At 34.5% G+C, this 22,980-nt stretch overlaps 1 protein-coding gene across 1 annotated transcript in view; it reads left to right on the top strand.

Moving 5' to 3' along the window:
* LOC127879781 (uncharacterized) overlaps positions 1 to 22,980 on the top strand; it is a 39,847-nt gene that overhangs the window by 77 nt on the left and 16,790 nt on the right. Inside the window, exons 2-5 of the mRNA XM_052426837.1 lie at positions 11,449 to 11,529; positions 13,518 to 13,560; positions 15,716 to 16,153; positions 17,542 to 17,640. Coding sequence (XP_052282797.1) covers positions 11,470 to 11,529; positions 13,518 to 13,560; positions 15,716 to 16,153; positions 17,542 to 17,640 — 640 coding nt within the window. The 5' untranslated portion in view covers positions 11,449 to 11,469. The remainder of the gene's footprint in view (positions 1 to 11,448; positions 11,530 to 13,517; positions 13,561 to 15,715; positions 16,154 to 17,541; positions 17,641 to 22,980) is intronic.

Genomic DNA, 22,980 nt, shown 5'->3' with positions numbered 1-22,980 from the left:
AAGGTATATTCGTTCATTCAGGTTTTTTAAGTAAATGTTATTCGTACTCAAATTACGTCGTACCTACCTTTTCGACCCAGTTGAGGCTATATGTCCTATTTGTTAGGGTAACTTCTAGTCCATATAAACGGACTCCCAGAGCCTTTGAGAATTTTTGCTATGGCGGCTCTGGGAGTCCATATACACCCCTTCATAAAGGTTTACGGAGGTTTCGTCACACTGCAGTTTCGTCACACTGAATTTACTGTAGAAAACGGGTAGAGGGTTCGTTACAATTGTAATATATAGCTGTGAATAATACCGGGAAACTTTATCACCTTTGATTGACACCTTTCTTCTGTTATCAATCAACATGTTTTTTTTCTTTTCTGTTAAATTCAATAAATTAAAGTATTTAGTTAGTATACACATGCAATTAAATGACATAATACAATGTTGATTATGATTCACAAAAACATTTATTCTAATACAACACAATATTACACAATACATTAACATAAAAATCTTCTTAATAAACGGTATAATAATATACTGACCTTTACACAACACATACATTTATTTGCAAGCAATATTACACCCAAAAAAAATATTTGCATATAAAACATAAAGAAACAATCAAATACAAATCTACCCAATAAACGGTATAATAATAAACTTACCTTTACACAACACACATTTATTTGCAAGCAATATTACTAGAGCTGCAACGATTCACCAACAGCTCGATTCGATTTCGATTTCAGACACTCCGATACCGATTTTTTCGATTCGATTCATCTTCAAACCTAGTTTTATAATATATTCACTCTTATGCCTCAAAATTAACATTTCTGTTCAAATGTGATTTCAATAAAACACATAAAAAAGACAATCAAATTAGGAATTTAATATAAAAACTTCTGACTAGAAGATTGTGTTGATTACACAATAATATAAAAAATAAATAAATAATCATAAGAACGTATCTGGAATCAGTTGAATGGTAGTACTATCACTATTATACTTTTACCCAAAACCGCAATAAGCATGTCTACCATTGTGACATGACAGCATCACCTGTTACCTGTAGGACAAATCACATTCTCTAATAAACTTATGCGACCTCTTAGTCTTGCGTTTGACATGTTGCATTAGATTAGTGGTTGAGCCGGACTTTGCGTACGCCACATCCGTGAAGCACAGTTTACACTTTGCTTTATCGGTAGGGCTACCATCCCGAAACCCAAAATACTGCCACACTTTTAATTTTAGCTTCTTAGGCGCATCTGATAATTTCAATTTGTCGGCAACAACTCATTCAGCCATTTTGACGCTTTTTCCGAAAGTAGACCGTAACGCGCTTATTAACTGGATGACTAAAGTAATAAGCAACCAATCGCGCGGGTCGTAATTACAGGTGAAGATAAAACCTTAACCTTCCCGTATCAATAGTCAGAATACAGCGTGCTTTACGTATCTATGTGTATATATGTATATATGTTAAAGAATCGGATCGAATTTGGTAGGTTTGGTATCGTAATCGAATCGAAGCATTTCGAATCGATTTTCGATGAATCGGATTGAATTGTTGCAGCTCTAAATATTACACAAAAAATAAATATTTGCATATAAATCATAAATATACAATCAAATACAAATCTACTCAAAAAGCGGTATAATAATGTACATATTTTTACACAACACATACATTTATTTGCAAGCAATATTACACCAAGCATAAATATTTGCATATAAAACATAAAGATTTAATCAAATACAAATATACTCAATAAACGGTACAATAATATACTTACCTTTACGCACCACATACATTTATTTGCAAGCAATATTACACCATGCATAAATATTTGCATATAAAACATAAAGATTTTATCAAATACAAATATACTCAATAAACGGTACAATAATATACTTACCTTTATGCACCACATACATTTATTTCCAAACAATATTACACCAAGCATAAATATTTGCATATAAAACATAAAGATTTAATCAAATACAAATCTACTCAATAAACGGTACAATAATATACTTACCTTTACGCACCACATACATTTATTTCCAAACAATATTACACCATGCATAAATATTTGCATATAAAACATAAAGATTTTATCAAATACAAATATACTCAATAAACGGTACAATAATATACTTACCTTTATGCACCACATACATTTATTCCAAACAATATTACACCAAGCATAAATATTTGCATATAAAACATAAAGATTTAATCAAATACAAATCTACTCAATAAACGGTACAATAATATACTTACCTTTACGCACCACACACATTTATTTCCAAACAATATTACACCATGCATAAATATTTGCATATAAAACATAAAGATTTTATCAAAAACAAATCTACTCAATAAACCAATAATATACTTACCTTTACGCACCACATACATTTATTTCCAAACAATATTACACCTTGCATAAATATTTGCATATAAAACATAAAGATTAATCAAATACAAATATACTTACCTTTACGCACCCTTGCAGCGTATGTATAGCCATCACTGCTTATCAGCTTGTTGCCGCCTCGCTTACTTCCGCCACTTATAACTTCATAAGTTACGGGTCTGTCCTCTGGTATCACGTCATCCAGAGGCCGCTCCAGTATTGATCGATCCAGTGGCACGATCGGTGCTTCAATGTTCCGGCTTGTTATGTTAAATGACCGATCTTCGACTTCATCTCTTCTTGTGTCCCCCGAGAGTTCTGACATGTATGAAGTATCTTGATCTCTGATATCTCAGGTACCGCGAGTTCCGACTCCACTGCTATGTCGGCGGTTTCCATTGGTACAGTACACTCCATGCGTTTTCCCCAAAAAACGCGCTCACTCCGCGTTTTTTTTCGTGCCAGCGAGTGTTTACACGGAGTTTGAAAGCGAGGTAAAACGCGGTGTTCCGCCGAGTTCGCTAATAACTCGGCGTGTATTAATTTAGCCTAGTCGGTAAATGCAAACAATTTCCGTTCTTATCAGCGACCGCCGCGCAACACCGCGTTAGCAGTGTGCTACTGGGCATGCCAAAAAATAAAAACATTGTTATTAAAAATTGTTTAAATACTGTATAAAAATAAAGATGATTGTACAGAATATTAATACGTATACAAATTATGTTTTTTAATTCACAGGTACGTCTACAATATGAATGAATAAACGACATGTCAAGCGTTTTGACAAATCAATATTTAAATCATAACACATATAACACAAGGATAAATGTTCCGTAAAATTTCCAAATGAGAATAATAATAAGTTATCCGAAACACACTACGATTTTTAATGTTAACACGACGTTTACAAATGCTTCCAATATACAGTCATCATGTATATTTCCTGACAAAAGCGCGCGAAAATTATGCTCCAATGTACAAGGTCAAGGAATACTCCTGCAAAGCATGCGTGTATTGATTTTTTATACAAACTTTGTAGCGCACAGAACACTTAATTCTGTTGTTTTCGGTTTAAAGTTTCTTTGGTATTTTTTAACAAAATTATATCGCGAATAAGTTGATATTCCCTCCAAAGAAGACATCTGGGCGTAACTGGATTAAGTGTTTGACGTTATGAAAACACGCAAAGCTTGTCTACTGACCTATTGTGTAGACTGCTGTCTGCGGTGTTTTGACAAAAGGGATTTACATGTGTGAATGTCACTCTGCCGATTTGGTCCATAATTACTGGTAAACAATGTTTTTAATGTCGACGCAATTAGAATACAACTGTGAATATTTAATGCAACTATCAACTCAATAGTTACCATCTTCTTTTAGCAATCAATGGAATAACCTAACTACAAAGAGCAAAAAAATGCATAAGTGAGCAGAGAATCGACTTTGTTCCGACAATTAAAACCATTCCTAATGCATTCGTTTAACCTGTTTACTTGAGTAAGTTATGCCTTCAGACAGGAAGCGGCTTTCCTTTGATAACGTCAAACTGTCAATTCACACAGATTTGCGAGACTTTTGGGGTCCTTGGTCATTTGTTTACATGTTCAGTATAGAAAAACCACCTGCTTACATGAAAACTTTGGATTAAATTATCAAAATAAAAACAATGTTGCAAACTGTGATTACATTAATAGGTAAGTATCAGTTTAAAGACGACGTTTTGTTTGTCGTAAATCAACGAGTTTTCAACTACTTCTACAACCACGTGGGGATCTTGGTTGTTTTTTAATGGTATATTATATGTATATATAAATTAATATATATATGTACTTGTAATAAATGTAATTTTATTTGAAAATCAGGAAGTCGAACAAAGTTAAATTGATCGTTATCTCGTAAAACGCGGAGTTTCCCCGCGTTGCCAACGCCGAGGGCCGCCGCGTCGGCTTATCAATTTTGCCGAACATTCAACGCCGCGTCCAAAATCATGCAAACGCCGCGTATCGTGAAATTTTCCTAATCTGCCTCCGCGTTACTGCACGCGGCGTATGGAGGGAAATTGGGGAAATGCGTGGAGTGTACTGTACCTCCGGTGAGACTTCTGCTGTGAGTTCCGACTCCTCTGCCATGTCGGCTGTTTCCATTTGTACCTCCGGTACGACTTCTGCTGGTTGGCTGCATTCGCGACATTTCCATTCTACTACAGCACCCTTCATCATTTTGCGATACTGTCTTAGAATGATACCAGTGTCACAAGACAGGTGTTGCCATTTTTCGCATTGGTCACACGATATTGCGCGATCATCGTCATTCACGTTCCGTTCGCAGAGTATGCATGGATATTCTGAAGCCTTGATGGGATTTTGTGGTTGCAATGAAACAACTCCCCTATTATATACTCTTGTTTAACAGACGCTATTTACTCTTTATGTATAAAAACACACAGTTTGTATAATCCACGCTGCCAATTTAAGCCAACTACTTTAATTGCCAATTAAAGGCGTGTGTCGCTAATTGATTGTTTGCAATGCGCTAATTAATATTTTTGCACTAACAAGTAATCAATAATTGAAATATCTTATAATCAAAGATTGGTAGTCGATTGGGTGTGGACGTGTTTTCATGTGTTCCACAAATATGTGTTTTATTCATATATTACGCGCACAGAAAAAGTTGATATTATGGTAGAAAAAAGGATAATATGCAAAGTGTAATGCAAGTGTTACATTTTTTGGATAAAATCAACAGTAAAGACAAAAAAGTTACTTTTTAAATCATTTTTATTAAAATAATAGGACATTAATTATTGCCTGTTACTTGTGAATATATTTCTAATTAAATAGAAAATAACACTGACAAAATTTTACAGTTTTAGCTGGTACTACAACTACTAAAATAAATACGCTTCATTATAATAAACAGTACGCTGTTTAACCTAAGTCAAACATAAATCATTTAAATAATATATACAATTAAAACCATGATTTGTTACGAAACTCAACGCAATAAGGCTAAAAAATAACATAAAGAAGCATATATCCCAATATATTTATTAACAACATCATATTCAATTGCAATATCATTTTGTTCTATACAATATATCAGTGTGACGAAACCTCCACTGCTCTCCTTCATAATATTAGTGTGACGAAACTGCATTGTGACGAAACCTCCATCACCCCTTCAAAAACATGGGTGCAGTTCATCCGTGCGCTTCACTAAACAGACGTCGTTCGAGACAAATTGAGGAAAATAATGAATAAACTTATAATTAAGCGAATCTTGGTCGTTTATATGCCCCCGAATGAGGGCATATAGTGATCACACTCAGGCCTTTTCCGCCCTATGCCACGGGTCCGAATATCGGCCCCATTTCCATAGTCCATATAAACGGACTCCCAGAGCCTTTGATAATTTTTGCTATGGCGGCTCTGCGAGTACATATGCACCCCTTCATAAACATGGGTGCAGTTCAGCGCTCGGAATCCGTGCGCTTCACTAAACAGACGGCGTTCGAGACAAATTGAGGAAAATAATGAATAAACTTATTAATAAAGCGAATCTTGGTCGTTTATATGCCCCCGAATTAGGGCATATAGTGATCACACTCGGGCCTTTTCCCCCCTATGCCACGGGTCCGAATATCGGCCCCATTTCCAATGCAAATCTGATTGTTTTTTTCCCAATTGAAAAAAAAATTCCAATTCAAACAAAAAAATTTTTTTTTTAAACCTTTAAATATATAAGTTAACCTGATCCAGAGTAGAAAATAGAAAAATATTGCATAATTAAATTATCTGTTGCCTTGAATTTGTTTTAAAACCAGTAAATTATGTTAAATTGATTATTTAAGACTCGTTATTTTCCCCCAAAATCCGGCGTTTCGTGAGATTTTTTTCCCCTCAAAACAGGCCAGGCTCTTTCCCCAAAATCAGATTTAAAAAAACACACTTATCACACATGTTAAGATTTTGTAAAATTTTAATAATATGTTATCAAAATAGTTTTTATTTGCCAGTTAACGGCTTCTAATATAAGAAACACTATTTACATGCAGGCCTTGAAGAATTTTTCCAGAGCCACTCGCCCTGCAGGGTGAGTAGGCCTGACAATCCACTCGCCCTTCACTTTAATCTACTCGCCCTGCATTAAAAAAAATATATATCTATATTTATAGTTATGATCAACCAGAACCTTTTTAAACTACGTAACAACTAACATAGTGACACTAAACTGCAAACAAATAAACTACATTATCTGACGGATTTTATTTGCTTTCCTTACGTTTTCTGCACCCGTTTCCTTTTCGCACCTGTTTCCTTTTCTCAATACTTTTCGCTTCTTGTTTTGATGACCTTTCTTTCTGTTCCCTGTCTCCACCACCTTGCAGATATTTTAAAATAGAACCCTTTTTCATGCCGAGTTTTAATATTTCAGACGATCTTTAACTGAAAGACATGCTTGATTGACAAATGGTTACAATATGGTAAATTTTGGCTAAGACTTCTGATCACGAATTATTATGTTTATTGATAATTATTGTTTCTGTTTATTTTTAATTAAATATAAGAAGTATTATATTTAACCAGTTATGTATTATTTTTTATTGATATTTACATTAAAATGAAATTTTATTCTTCATGGAATGACCAATATATTTAACTGTTTTTTAACCATGTTTTCCGAAGGAAAAAACAGGTTATTAGATTGGCGAATGTCGGCGGGTGGGTGGGCTGGCGGGCGGGCCGAACAAGCTTGTCCGGGCCATAACTTTGTCGTTCATTGTGAGATTTTAAAATCATTTGGCACATTTGTTCACCATCATTAGACGGTGTGTGGCGCGAAAGAATTACCTCGATATCTCCAAGGTCAAGGTCACACTTTGAGTTCAAAGGTAAAAAATGGCCATAAATGAGCTTGTCCGGGCCATAACTAAGTCATTCATTGTGAGATTTTACAATCATTTGGCACATTTGTTCACCATCATGGGACGGTGTGTTGCACAAAAGAATTACATCAATATCTCCAAGGTCAATGTCGCCACGACTTAAAATAGATAAGTTCAGTTTGAGTTGTCTCCCTTTATCCGACTTTTTCACATTGAAAACCTAGTTTTGTGACAATTTTGTCCCTTGTTTCACTTTTAATCGATTAGCTAAGAGCACTGACACCTACGAAAACAGCGCAGCCGATTTCGAGAATGATTTTTACTGTGCCCATGACGTCATTTTTCATTGTCAAAACGAAATTGCAGTTTCTTTGTGTACTTAACCTATTTTTTGTTGGTTCGAAAAATTGTTCGCAATTTGTATCGATATGGCAGGAGTTCTGGAACTGAATTAATATTTCTCAACTTGAAAAACAGCACTCGCCCGGTCAGTTGGGTACCCGTAAAACGTTGTGTATAACGCGCATTTATGTATAACGCGCATCTACTTTTTAAAGCTAAAAAATCGGGAAAAAAAGTTTTTGAAGCAAAAAAATCGGGGGAAAATTCCGTACCGCAGGCTAACTGAAAATCGTTATATTTACATTGCCGATCTTACTTATTCTTTTATTGCTTCAATTATAAATTATTTTTAAGACGATAACGATACAACTAGTTGGTGTTTTTTTTAAATCATATTATGCGTAAAAATAAATGTTTGGATTTAAATGAATTATGCATGAAATGCACACTTTCCACGAGGATACCATCAAGGTTTTCATCATATGTCTCCGAAGTAACTGTCCACGATTTTATCGTGGAGTACACATAACGGATGGATTAGTTATAACTAAGAAACTGACCTTATTGATTGGTATTGTCACCTGGTTATTCATGCATGACTAATTCACAACCGCGCGTTTTATTTACAATGCCGATATCATGCGTTCTTTTCGATTGTCTAAAATTGACAGGAGACTTTAACGACTCAAACTTCTCAACACCATCACGACATTACCGGCGATAAACAAACAATGGAGGTGTGAAGCCGTTTGCCGGTTCGCATGTTTTGATAATAGCCCAGCTACACAAAACTTGACAGGTGACGCAAATTGCTCAATAATCACATCCTCAATCTTGACAAGACGTATGAAAACGTGTAAACAAACACAGCATCAATTTTATTAACACATTTGAAAAGCAAGAAAAATAATCTTAAATATATCGGGAAATACCTTGCCGACATACTATTGTAAATCGACAAGTGCCCCCAAATAAAATGTGTAACCCTAGTACAGTAGGGTATAATATTGTGGGAAAAGTAAACAATAACATTTAAATAAAAATGGCTTCCTCGTTTTTCATTCTCTTCTTCAAATTTATTTGATTTCAATGCTCTGTACGTACCTGAAAAAGATAGACATATATATGTTAACTTTATAATGTTTGTTCATCTTATTCAGATCGTCAATATAACACTATTATTAACATAGTTACAGTTAAAACACCGGAAAACAGAATGATGCGAATTACCGCTACTGGGTAACTGACAGCGAAAAAATGTCTTGGCATGGCTGTAGTTGTGCATAACGCGCATCAAGTTTTTAAAATGAAATTTTGGGGTAAAAAAGTGCGCCTTATACACAACTTTTTACGGGTATTTACTATTTAACAAACTTTACTCGCCGGACCGTCAACTTCACTCACATATGCGAGCGGTCGAGTGGATTCTTCAAGGCCTGACATGCGATTATTTTTCCCAATTGAGCCAGTTATGTGATTAATTTTTTTCCCAAAATGGGGGTTTTCAGGACGCGAAATTCCCAAAATTCCAGTGTGGCGTTTTCCCAAAATAGAGCGGAAAAGGCCTGGCACTGTCTGTCTATCCGTCTGACAGCTGTCTGTCTGACTTTCCTTCACACTTTGCGTTTAGGTTTCGCAAAAATACTCATAACTTCAATGTCGCTTTAGATGTTACCTTCATATTTGGTATGCATATGTTTATGGACATATTTTCCATACGCACACAAATTTTGACCTTGACCTTGAACTTAGGGTCCGCGTTAAGTTTTGGAAATCTGCGTTAAGGTTTCGAAAAAAGCATATTTTTTTTCGGTGGGCATATGTCTTCCGATGGAGACAGCTCTCAGTGCTCCAGCTAGGATTTGAAAAGGGCAGGGGGGCTTTTTTGTCAAAAGGGCACTTTCGACACGCAGTATTTTGTCAAAAGGGCACTTTCGACGCGCAGTATTTTGTGAAAAGGGCACGTTCGAGCGCGCGGGTGTTTCTGGAATGCTTCCTACTGCATGTTAATTTATATGTTATAAATAATTGTATTATTCCCATTATTATTAAACCATTCAAATATAATGTCTACAATGAGGATTAAACTAATTACAATGTAATAAGAGATTTATGAATTATCATAGGTAAAAAAAAAAATAATAATAATTTTTTTTTTTTTTTGAGGGGGGGGGGGCAGGGCGGAGGTTCGGGGGGTGGGGGGGGGGGGGGGGGGACAGGGCGGAGGGTCGGGAGGGCAGGGCGAGGCGCCCTTTGATTTAGGCCGAGCTGGAGCACTGAAGCTCTTGTTTTCTCGGATATTTTCACTTAAAAAAACTAGCTTTTGCTGCACAGTCTCTAATCACTATGAAAATCATGGCATTATCCATAATCGTTTACGCAATGCACGTTTTACGGTCCCAAGCCGCTCACGATGGCAATGTCTAGGGAAAATGTATTAAGTAATGGGTTGTAACACCCAGTTCCTAGGATCAACTCGCAAGCATAAATGTATCTTCACATACATTATAGAAAATAGTAATTTTTTAAGCTTACAATAATTTACTTAAATATTATTGGCATTTGTTAAATAATTGTGCAATCTGAGATAACAAATTAAAACAAATATTGAGCAGCAGTCATTTTGAACTTCGGTCTGAAACATGAAAGAGGATTTAACAATTTATTGTTAACATGTTTTATTACCAGAAAAATACGGTATATACAAAAGTGTAACAATTTTTGGACTACTGAAGTATGGTCAGACTCCTAAATTTCAGAAGAAGGGAGTCCTAAAAACTCCTTACTCAGAATAGTTTGTGACAAACACTTGTTATCTTTACTTTGAACAGGGTTTTTTTGGCCCGATTTTATAGCCGAAATTCGGCTATGTTCCCAATCACAAAAAGTATACTTTTTTCCCAAAATGTGGCAAAAAGTTCCCAATTTCAAAAAAAACAAAAAATATTTTTTTTTTTTTTTTTTTTTTAGAAAGAAGTCTAATGCGTATTTTTATCTCAATTTCAATTCAATTACATCTAACAAAGTATTATATGATTTTGTTCTTTTAATTTGAATGATTATAAAGAGTTATATCAAATTTAGTATTTCCCTAATCAGTGGACTTTCCATGTGGAAAAAAAGGCTAATGAATTTATTTTCCCAATTTCATGAAAATGCCGATAAAATTCCCAATTCCAAAGCCATGGGCTATCTTCCCAAAAAGTGGAAAAAAAACCCTGTTGAAAAATGTTATCACAACACTTTGTGTACCAGCTTGCTTCATATTTCTGTTCCAGGCCTTCACTGGGCATAATTTATTTATGCCAACAGAAGACCGGGAAATGAAATAGGAACCATAACAAAGAGATGCAAAAAATCATATTTTTAGTGGAGAAAAACATACATTGTGAGAATATCTAGTGTGCAGCCTTACAATAATTATGTCACCTGTAAATTATTTCTCGATGTATGTATTAACATGTGATACAGCATATGCCGAAGTGATTAGGTTATTTTAACATTCTTTGATAGCATCGAGAAAATAGATGACAAAAAGATTTAAGTTGCATAGCCTACTTCTTTTGTTTTGTCAAAATTCTATATTTATGAAGGGGTCAAAGACCGCCAGTGCGAGGCGGGATTTTGTCCATACTAATTATAGTGGTTTGATTCTTGTTTGTATATGTATTATCATATAATCTTGAGGGGAATCACACAACAGCACAATTATCGACATGAAAAATTATAAGGTCACAATGAAGACTGTCGAGTACAAGTTTATGTTTTAATAATGAATGTTGTTTTCTGTATTTTCAGGACGTCTCCTTCCACTCCTGCATGCCTCCCAACCCAGGCCCAGTCAAAACAAGTTCCAGCGATTTTTTCCTTCTTTATAAAGTACGGGTAAACGGCACTTTCCCAATTACGAAAAAAACTATAAATTTCCCAATTGCTGTCCAATTTAAGGTAAAAAAAAAAAAAAAAAAAATGTTTTTTTTTTTTTTTTTTTTTGGAAAATGCAACATTTTGTTAGTTCCTTATGCAGCTCTATGGTTTGAACTTAGGTAAATATAATATTGACAGCTTGAAAACACTTTGTTATCAATTTAAAAGTATTTGGGAGCATAAAATCAAATAATTTCCAAATTTGAGGGTTTCATGACTCGATTTTTCCCAATTTTCAGGCTTTCACGACTCAATTTTTAACCAGGTTTTCCGAAGGAAAAAACTGGTTATTAGATTGGCAAATGCGGGCGGGCTGGCTGGCGGGCTGGCTGGCGGGCGGAACAAGCTTGTCCGGGCCATAACTATGTCGTTCTTTGTCAGATTTTAAAATCATTTGGCACATTTGTTCACCGTCATTGGACGGTGTGTCGCGCGATATAATTACGTCGATATCTCAAGGTCACACTTTGAGTTCAAAGGTTAAAAATGGCCATAAATGAGCTTGTCCTGGCCATAACTATGTCATTCATTGTGAGATTTTAAAATCATTTGGCACATTTTTTCACCATCATGGGACGGTGTGTCGCACGAAAGAATCACGTCAATATCTCCAATGTCAAGGTCGCCACGACTAAAAATAGATTTTTTTTAAAAACAAACTTACAAAGGGGGTTAATTTTGTTTGTTCATTTCAAAAGTTCAGTTTGAGTTTTCTCCCTTTATCAGATTTTTTTTTCACAATGAAAACCTGGTTTTGTGACAATTTTGTCCCTTGTTCCCAATTGGACTGGTACGAGTACTTTTCCCAATTGGACAAAAAAAATCGCTGAGTTCAAAAATTGTAGTCGGACTGGGAAACTAGCCAAGGGCATCATTTGTTGAGTCATGTCAGCCATGGTTGATTGGAGTATTTCTTATTTTGTTTTCTTAACAGTATGTATATAGAGAATAACAGGTAACTGCCTGATCTTTTTGTAATATATCAGGCAAGGCTTAGAATAATATTACGGCGAGGCTTGCCAAGCCGTTATTTTATTCGTGCTGAGCCTGATATATTACAAAAAGATCAGGCAGTAACCTATTTTTCTGTTTATCATACCTCTATGTCCCAGAGTTTAAAGAAATAATGAAAAATCGCTAAAAAGCTGCAGTTTTAGCTGGAAAGAATATGACTTTTGTTGTTTGACGAGTTAATAATGACGTCATAAGCACGCACGCTTATTATTTGTTAAATATGTTTTTTAGCTCGGCGTTTTCGGAGAAAACCCGAGGTATTGTCATAGCCAGCTCGTAGTCCGCCGTCCGCGTCGTGCTAAAACCTTAACATTTTGTTAAGGTTTTGAACATTGGATCTAAAATCAAATTGCTTCAACCTACAACTTTGAAACTTCATATGTAGATGCACCTTGATGAGTTCTACACGCCACACCCTTTTTTGGGTCACTAGGTCAAAGGTCAAGGTCACTGTAACCTTTAAAAAAAAAAATTCTGACAAGCTTTCATTTATTCAAAACTGCACCCGTAGCCGAGTGTGGCACCCGTTATGGGGTGCTCTTGTTGCTGTTTGTGTTGCATTTTGTGTTTAAAATTTATCACATCTTGGTATCAAATTGTTTGTTTTGTTGAATCTGATTCGATTGTACTAAAAATAGTTACTTTATAGTTGATTCCCAGTAATATGACCATCCTCCACACATGACTGATATAAAAACTTCCTGTTGATCATGATATAAAAAAATATATCTGGCAACGTTATATCAGGCAGATATCAATGTGATGGTTTGATAAAAGATAATTATGACCTGTACTTGGTTAAGGTTTTCTTATTCTTTTGCAGAGAACGGACTATAAATAGTTGTACGTGTACCTCTAGACAACCAACCTTTCAAAGTTAGTTTATATACCTGAAATGTACATATGCATTCATTTCTTTACTTCAGATGTCCAGGAAGCTCATTATAACATTTCTGGTGATTTTGTGTGGTAAGCATTTAGATATAATTTAATTATGTATTTATTGTCTTATTCTCATGAAACTTTTTCAGTAGATTATTCCAATGATTTCTCTGACGAAATATAAACTTGGTCATGTGATGTCACCAACTCATTTATCTGCTCAAATTAAAGAAAAAGAAAACATTTACACTCATGAATACAAGTTTTGTGTCTAATGTTCGTGAAAATTGGTTCCAAAATTGTTGTTATGTTATCAAATCCTAATTTTTAGCTCGGCTGTTTTCGGAGAAAACCCGAGGTATTGTAATAGCCAGCTCGTTGTGTCGTGTCGTGGCGTGTCCGCCGTCCGCGTCGTGCTAAAACCTTAACATTTTGTTAAGGTTTTGAACATTGGCTCTAAAATCAAAGTGCTTCCACCTACAACTTTGAAACTTCATATGTAGCTGCACCTTGATGAGTTCTACACGCCACACCCATATTTGGGTCACTAGGTCAAAGGTCAAGGTCACTGTGACCTTTAAAAAAAAAAATTCTGACAAGCTTTCATTTCTTCAAAAATGCACCCGCAGCTGAGTGTAGCACCAGTTATGCGGTGCTTTTGTTAAAAAATGTTTCAGGTTCGTTAAAAAATAGGTGGAAGGAAGTTTCTTTATATGGCTATTGTGAACCTTGTTGACATTAAGTCATATGTTTAGTCCAATGTTTATAACACTTGGTCAGAATATTTACAAAATTGTAGTACTTCTGATATTTTGGCTAAGATAAGAAATAGTTCTGTTTGTTAAAAGTTAAAACATATCCCCTACTAGGTATATACATCAATCCGTAATTCACTGATGACCTATTCAATTCTGCATAAACAGGTTCTTGTGCAGGAAAGACAACCCTAATGGCTTACTTAAATGTTCCAGTAGGTTTGTCCTAAATAATCTAAAAGTTTTATGTGAACATATACATGGTTCTGCATTGGATATATTTCAATTCATTAAAGTGTGTCATAATAATGTGCCTTGAAAGTAAATATTTATGTGTCTTAAAGTTTATATGTATTCAAAGTTTTATACCCACAATTGGTTGTAGCAAACAATACAAAATCTGTGTACATGTCTTAACTTATGTGTATCTTATATGTAAACATCCTTTTATAACTCAATAAGTAAAAGTTTCAATAGCTTTATCACAACAACATGGCAACACAATTTATCATTCGACATTGTGAACATTTTTACATACCCATATTTGGCCAATTGTCTCGACAATTGGTGAAAACAATTCATAATATTTTTTGTACACAATACCTCTGGTGAGTTCTATACTCAGTTATGTGGGGTAAAATACTAGGTCAGTATGCTTACTTGAAATACATTGATAACAGTAAACACTTTGGAAGTCAAATGTGTGGCCCAATTATCAATGATACTTGCACAAAAGAGTATATTGTTCTATTGACATCAATGTTGAGTTTGATATAGGTTCCAGTCATTTCAAAACATAACTCGCAGTTTTTCTTGTGTGACAATATTAAAACGTAATGAGCAAGCAAAACATTACATGTTTACCCTATAATAATGCAATTGGCTTAGCATGTTTGTTTTTATATGTGTATCATTATTACATTCTCAGAAGAATTAAAAAATTTACGATCAAGCACATTTCTTCCAAGGTGATGTAGTTTTCCTGGTATGACATGAAAGTATATGTACCAAACTCAATTGTGTTATTTCAAAAAAGTCAACCAACCCAAAGCCTCCTTTGCCTAATTTGTAAAGTTGGCCAGAACATTTGTTCCAATAATTTTATAATACATGTAGATATTTAAATAGTTAAATAGGTACATTAAATGCAGTCAACAAGCTGCAGCTTTTGTTATAGTAATACCATTTGCCTATTTAATTGTTATAAATAGACTGAAAGATTAAGCACCACCATTTAAATACACTCTTGTACATGTATTTGTCTATGCTACTATATAAACTTTGTAAAATTCCTCAAATTCACATACATGTAGTACATTTAGTTACATTTAAAGGTCAGAACAGGTAACTTTTTTTTTGCAATGACAAGTGAAATATTATGGCACAATTGCAACTGGACAAAGGGATTAAAAAGTTAATGGTGTACTTTGTTACAGTAATTTAACATTTGTAAATGAGCCCTACTGTTAAACATTCTTTTATTTCAGCACAAGCTATCGGCTGGACTCAAAGCATACACATCAGAGTGTCCAAGTTCTCTCAATTGGGTGACCCTGTTCTAATAACATTCATTTGGGACAACACAACATCTGCAATAGATGTATTTCATAGGTCTGACCACAAAAAGATTGCTGTGTGCAGTATAAAGTTTGATTCCGAAACAAGGTGCAGTCTAACAAAAGACGAACTATCCAAGGACTATGCTGTTTTTGGAGAGCTTAAAAGAACATACCTTGTGATTGAAGAAATGAAAGAAGAATTAGAAGGACTTTATTTATTTCAAGACGCACATAATAAAATAATTAATTTCAACATCACTGTACAACCACATTTACCAAATTTCACGGCACAACCTAAGTTCACGGCGCAACCAAATTCCACGGCAAGAGGGGAGACAAAAGACAATAGAAGTGCTTGGCATACATGTAAGTATTTCCCTCAGTAAAGCGCGATGTTCTTTTCTATGAAATATGTCTATCTTTAAACTGAATTAATGCCATAGAATCCTTCTTAAAATAAATTATCCATTGTACTCTGGACTGATGCTTTAAGCACAATAACCTGAAACTGAATGATCTAGTTTCATGTTTTAACAGATTGTTGTGTGTGTAATAAAACCTGATTTGCTGGGCACACATCATTTTGTTTGTTTTTAAATGCAATAATTTCAATTTATTTTATATGCTTTAAACAAAAAGCAATGTTTGTGTTTTTGATGTATATTCAATGAAATCACCATCTACATATTATTACTATTTAATAGCAATTATATGCCAATACACAACTTTGCAAAACTTTTTATAACCAATTCTCGCTAGCAATGTTTATAAGTGCTTTTCGTTTATTATAAACTAAAAATTGTACATACCAGGGCTATAGATAACAAGCGTATTTGCGTTATTACACAATTAAAATAACCAAAAACGTCATTAAATTCAAAAAAAAGTGTACAACAACGCAAAAACAAATTTTATAACGTAATTCCCGTAAAAAACCTTGAGTCACGAAACGCAATTCTCACGAACACCGGGCTTATTGTTTAGACTGGTTATTTTTCGTACAAAAATGTACCGGATAGTTTATATGCCGTCCTATGAAAAAAAGAAGGCAGTCTTTCCAGCGGTTATCAATCTTTGGGGTATGATTGTAATTATTCATAGACCCGTCCAAATTCTACTTTCATTTTCAAGGTATTGAACTCAAAATGACCTGAAAACAGGATGCATCGCTTTGAACAGCCATCACTTTATCAATTGTGCAGCGATTTTCACGAACTCAGTCTTATTCAACGCAAAAATGAATGAACTTTGATCAAAAATTCAGTATTTGTTTGTTGTAATGTACGGGTACCTTTTTGAGTTTCATTTGTATAAATAATATAGTAACCTTAGTAGATTTTTATTATATTATGTATGTTATTCCCTAAATAACCCAATTGAGTAAAAAAGCTGGGGTGGAAATACCTATAGCTCAAAAGTAGGCAGTGAAAATTTTTGCTAAAACTCTATTAATTAGAATTAACAAAAACCCTATTGTCAAAAACAGGGGTTGATTTACCCAATATACCCAAAAATTATCTGTAGCCCTGACATACAGTTAAAGAATGTGATAAATCTGTAAACAAAAATAAGAACTTCAAATTCAATTAAAAGAAATTCTACACAACTTTAAATCAAATCAGATTAGTAAAAAGGACTCATCATATTGTACTCGTTTTTAACTGTAACTTATCAGTTGTATATTGCTTAATGCATGCAAAACAGTAAGTACTGTATGCTATGAAAAGTATGTTATTTACTTGTATTTTATTTAGACAATGACAAAAGTGCGGAATTGTGGAAAACCATAGCAATCATCATGTTGGTCATCCTGGTGGTCGTCCTTGTAGGAGGAGGGCGCTACATCACAACACGTAAGAGCTGTATTACTTATTCAATTGCTCTTTACTAGTAAGTAAATTATGCCCCCGGATCGAATGATCGGGTTTATTTTGTTTTCGGCCTGTCTGTCTACAGTCTGTCTGTCATTCTGTCCCAAAACTTAAACCTTGGTCATAACTTTTGCAATATTGAAGATAGCAACTTGATATTTGGCATGCATGTGTATCTCATGGAGCTGCAAATTTTAAGTGGTGAAGGTCATCCTTCAAGGTCAAAGGTCAAATATATGGCTTCAAAACGGGGCAGAAGGGGGCATTGGGTTTCTGACAAACACATCTCTTGTTTTGACTGACTTTGGAACAATCTATCTCAAGACATTAGGACATGTGATACATTACTTTAGTTCAAAACTAGACAAATTATGGTTTGATAAGTGTTTGGGCATATCAAAAGTGTAAGATATAAGTAAACTTATTTAATTAATGGTATTTTTTATAACAATTAAAAATTCATACCCGAGTTGAGGTATTGCAATTAAATAAGTTTAAAGAGATCAACTAGCAGTAAGAGCTATTGAAATTCCCTAAAAGACAAAATGTAGAAAATGCTGTTAAAAACTTGTTAAGCTGAAAGCCATGTTTAAAATGAGTATACACAATCTTAGTATGGTTTTCAAAACTGATTAAACGTTGATAAATAATTAAGTGTAATAAATGTTCAGAAAAAGTGGTACCAGAAAATAAACTATTTGAAAATTTTAGGATATTGCAAATAATTTTCTTTTATAGTTGAAAACTCACTTATGTACATGAGACATGTTTATTGTTTGGAAGTCCATAAAATTGGACTGCATGTGATGATTTGGTCCCGAACTGCCATTTTGACATTGACAGTCTAATCCAAACTAGTAAAAAAAATTCTTTAAAGGAATAACCAGCTACAGAATATTATAGTACCAGCTACAGAATATTATAGTAAAATAACCTGGTTTCATTGCTCGGATCAAGTTCATGACAGTGCGATTGATCACAATTATAAATTACATTTACGATTACAACCTTAGAAAAATTGATATTTGTAATATGATAAATAATACGATTTATGAATATATTGTTTACTTAATAGGAAACTATGCCTTCAAAGTTATAAATCAGCATTCAGTAGATAATTACGCAGACATGGGGAAAGACTTCAACATTTACATGACAGACCAGTCTGCAAAAAGCACTTATTTAAAAGCCAGTTGCACACGCCTCAAATACGAGTGTTTTACCTAGGAGCACATAGAGGCGTGGCAAAGTAATTTCAAAAAGGACATTTTAACAAATGGTTCATTCAAGAAAGGGCAAAAAAAGCGCAAAAAAACAAATTCCGGGAAATAAATAGATCATGATTGTTTCAGTTTGGGGAAAATATTTACACCTATTAGGCCATCCTTAAAAAATTGTTTGGCATAACAGGACCCAGGTAAATTTGGGTGGGTCGGTAGGTAGTGATTTTAATTTTTTTTAGTATTTTTTTTTCTGACATTGAACTCCGACAAATACCAAACTGAAAGGTAATTGTCAAATAAAGCTCCAAGTCTTCTGCCTCATGAAAGGAAATTGGTAAAGATTTTTCTGCACCGTCCGTATCACTGCATGTGTATTCGTAAGTCCATTTTTTCTATAAAGAGCTTCTTTTCATTTACTTATTTTTTATACGACTTTTGCCATCGGCCCTTATATTGTAGGCAGACGACAATATCAACTGTGTATTCCATTATATGCGCATGAATGACCCAATATTTCCCGATAGCGAACTCAATGTTGATTGGCCCGCTACCATATGTGCTTCAAATTGTTCATGGAAACAAAGAGAAAAATAGTTTTAAAAAAACACTCCGGATTAAAATGGCGGATGTTTTCAATGAAATTTAACGAGATTTAAGCATATTCACAAATTATATTTTTCTAGGGCTAAATTCGCTATACTTTCGCAAATGGCGAACGACAGCGCGAGCCCTGTAGTAGTGAGCATTTATTCCAATAATAACACGTTCGCAAAGCTGTCGTTCGCCATTTGAGTCATTTGCAAAACTATTGAAAATTTGGCTCAAGAAAAATCTAAATTGCGAAAATGCAAAAATCTAGTAAAATTTCTTTGAAAACATCCGCCCTTTTTAATCCAGACTGGTTTTCTATATTTGTCTCTTTGTTTCAATGAAAGTGTTTGCTTGACCTTATTGTTAATGAAGTGCACATGGTAGCTGGCCAATCAGCATTGAGCTCGCTTACACATGACATGACGTTGTCGAATGAAACGTGAGAACAGATGGAGCTATCGGATAATATTGGGTCATTCATGCGCAGATGTTGTATAATTTGAATACACATTTAATATCGCCGTCTGCCTCCAAAATAGCAACCGGTCGGAAAGTCGTATAAAGAGATAAGCAAATGAAACAAAAACGTGACAATACCCGTCAATAAATATTTCTAAGCTGACCATTTTTTATCTTTCTACCGAATATTTACTGATCTGAATAAAAGAGTGATAATTAATTAATTAGTTATATGGCGTTAATATTACACATCTCTGCCGATTGCCGAATTGAATTGAATGGTGATAATTAATTAATTTGTTTTTTACTCCCAAACTATCCTTAACGACAGCAGCGTATTTTAATTAAAGGGATACAAGAAAAACAAGAGCGGTTAAATTGTATTTAAATTCTTATTAATCGCATATGCATATGTAAAATAAATAGGCGACTCAAATTAATACTGGTACGCGTTTTGTTCATTGCTATTCTAGATATCCTTGAAAGAGCATTCAATTAAATGACGCAAATAACCGGAAAGGATAAAAAGCGGAAAGGACAAATTTAGCGGAAAGAAGTTTCGGCGAGCAAAAATATTTTTTTTTGGAAAGTAACTAAAAAAAAAAATTCAGTCAGGCCGATTTTAGTGGGTCGTTCGGGTTATGCCAAACAAAAGAATTTTTAAGGATGGCCCTAACATACAGGAACATACTTGAGTGTTATTGATGTATTTAACCAAGATCAATTAATTATTATATTTTATATGTTACCTTTCAATATCTTCCATTTCAGTAACATGCCATAACAGTTAAGTGTACAGTGACAAACATTATAAAGCAGAATATACACATGTATCTGATTAAACACAGATCTGCTAACATATAACTAAAACCATTCTTGTCTTTCCTTTTTTTTGAACTATAGTTTTGTTAGATATATTTTTCTTCGCGAGTAGACTCCAATTTACAAACGCTCATTCTATGACATTTAATACAAAAATTTATAAGAAAAATATGTATCCAAAACGTATTCTCAATCATTAAAAGACACATCAATCCATCCTTATTGTATGAATTCCGTCGTTAATTGGGTTGTTATTTGTAATTTTTGCTGAGCAAAGTAAATTCTTGTTTATTGTCTGCCATATTGAAATCACGTTTTGCAACATGTGTGAAACGCAACGTAAAATAGTGTGTAATATTGTGCCCTTGGTAAATTGCATCAGCAGAAAGAGCGTTGGTATGAAAAAAGCACGTGTATAAAGACAATGTCGCTTTTTATGTCCCCCACTATAGAAGTGGGGGACATATTGTTTTTGCCCTGTCTGTTGGTCTGTCTGTTGGTCTGTTGGTCTGTCTGTTTGCGCCAACTTTAACATTTTGCAATAACTTTTGCTATATTGAAGATAGCAACTTCATATTTGGCATGCATGTGTATCTTATGAAGCTGCACATTTTGAGTGGTGAAAGGTCAAGGTCATCCTTCAAGGTCAGAGGTCAAATATATATGGCCAAAATCGCTCATTTTATGATTACTTTTGCAATATTGAAGATAGCAAATTGATATTTGGCATGCATGTGTATCTCATGGAGCTGCACATTTTGAGTGGTGAAAGATGAAGGTCAAGGTCATCCTTCAAGGTCAGAGGTCAAATATATGTGGCCCAAATCGCTTATTTTATGAATACTTTTGCAATATTGAAGATAGCAACTTGATATTTGGCATGCACATGCATCTCATGGAGCTGCACATTTTGAGTGGTGAAATGTCAAGGTCAAGGTCATCCTTCAAGGTCAGAGGTCAAATATATGTGGCCCAAATCGCTTATTTTATGAATACTTTTGCAATATTGAATATAGCAACTTGATATTTGGCATGCATGTGTATCTCATGGAGCTGCACATTTTGAGTGGTGAAAGGTCAAGGTCATCCTTCACAAGTTCAAGGTCATCCTTCAAAGTCAAACGTCATATAGGGGGACATTGTGTTTCACAAACGCATCTTGTTTACAATTTGTACAACTTTCAGAGCCATAAACAAATATCGACAAACAAATAATTGTGTTGCAATTTTTATGCCCCCTGATCGATAGATCGGGGGTATATTGTTTTTGTCCTGTCTGTCTGTTTGTCTGTCTGTATGTCTGGAACTGCTCATTTTGAGTGGTAAAAAGTCAAGGTCATCCTTCGAGGTCAAATATCATTGTATTTTTCTTTCCTAAACTTTACCCTTCGTTAAAGTTTTATCATAACTTTTTCCATATTGAACACAGCAACTTCATATTTGGCATGCATGTGTATCTCGTGGAGCTGCACATTTTGAGTGGTGAAAGGTCAAGGTCATCCTTCAAGGTCAAAGGTAAAAAAAATCATTTCTCCATTCAATCTGTTACTTCTTGTGGAGCTGCACATTTTGAGTGGTGAAAGGTCAAGGTCATCCTTCAAGGTCAAAGGTAAAATTAAAAAAATAAAGCGGCGCATTAGGGGGCATTGTGTTTCTGACAAACACATCTCTTTTTTTACAGCAAAATCAGTCCTATAAATTAGACAGACAGGCCTGCCCTTTCAAAATTTTACAGGACATGTCTGTCAGTCCAGCCATGTTTGGTGGAAACTGCATTGACCTACACTAGTCCTTGGATAACCCAAAATGAAGTTTTTCATCTATCATCAAAACCTGCTTTCTAAAAAGCTGTGATACTTGCTCAGATAGCATTCATGAACAATCTCAATACAGCCATGTCACTTGACCTTAGTTTGACCTACTTACTGACTAAAACTAAATCAAAATGTCAAATTTCTTCTGTAAGCCAAAACAAATGTCCAACTTGAACACAAAAAATCAAATAAGTGTTTACTGATTATTGTCCCCTACCGGTGAAACCGGAGGGGACTTCTGGTTTGCACTCCGTCTGTCTGTCAGTCTGTCTGTCAGTCCGTCACTCTACTGGATCCTGCAATAACTTTAAAAGTTCTTCATATTTTTTCAAGAATCTTGAAACATTGATAGATGGCAATATGGAGATTATGCACGTCATTTCATTTTTTTCCTGTCAAAAATTCTGGTTGCT

This window comes from Dreissena polymorpha, chromosome 4, assembly GCF_020536995.1.
Source record: "Dreissena polymorpha isolate Duluth1 chromosome 4, UMN_Dpol_1.0, whole genome shotgun sequence".
Classification (NCBI taxonomy): Eukaryota; Metazoa; Mollusca; class Bivalvia; order Myida; family Dreissenidae; genus Dreissena; species Dreissena polymorpha.
This window is presented reverse-complemented; position numbering and strand designations above follow the sequence as displayed.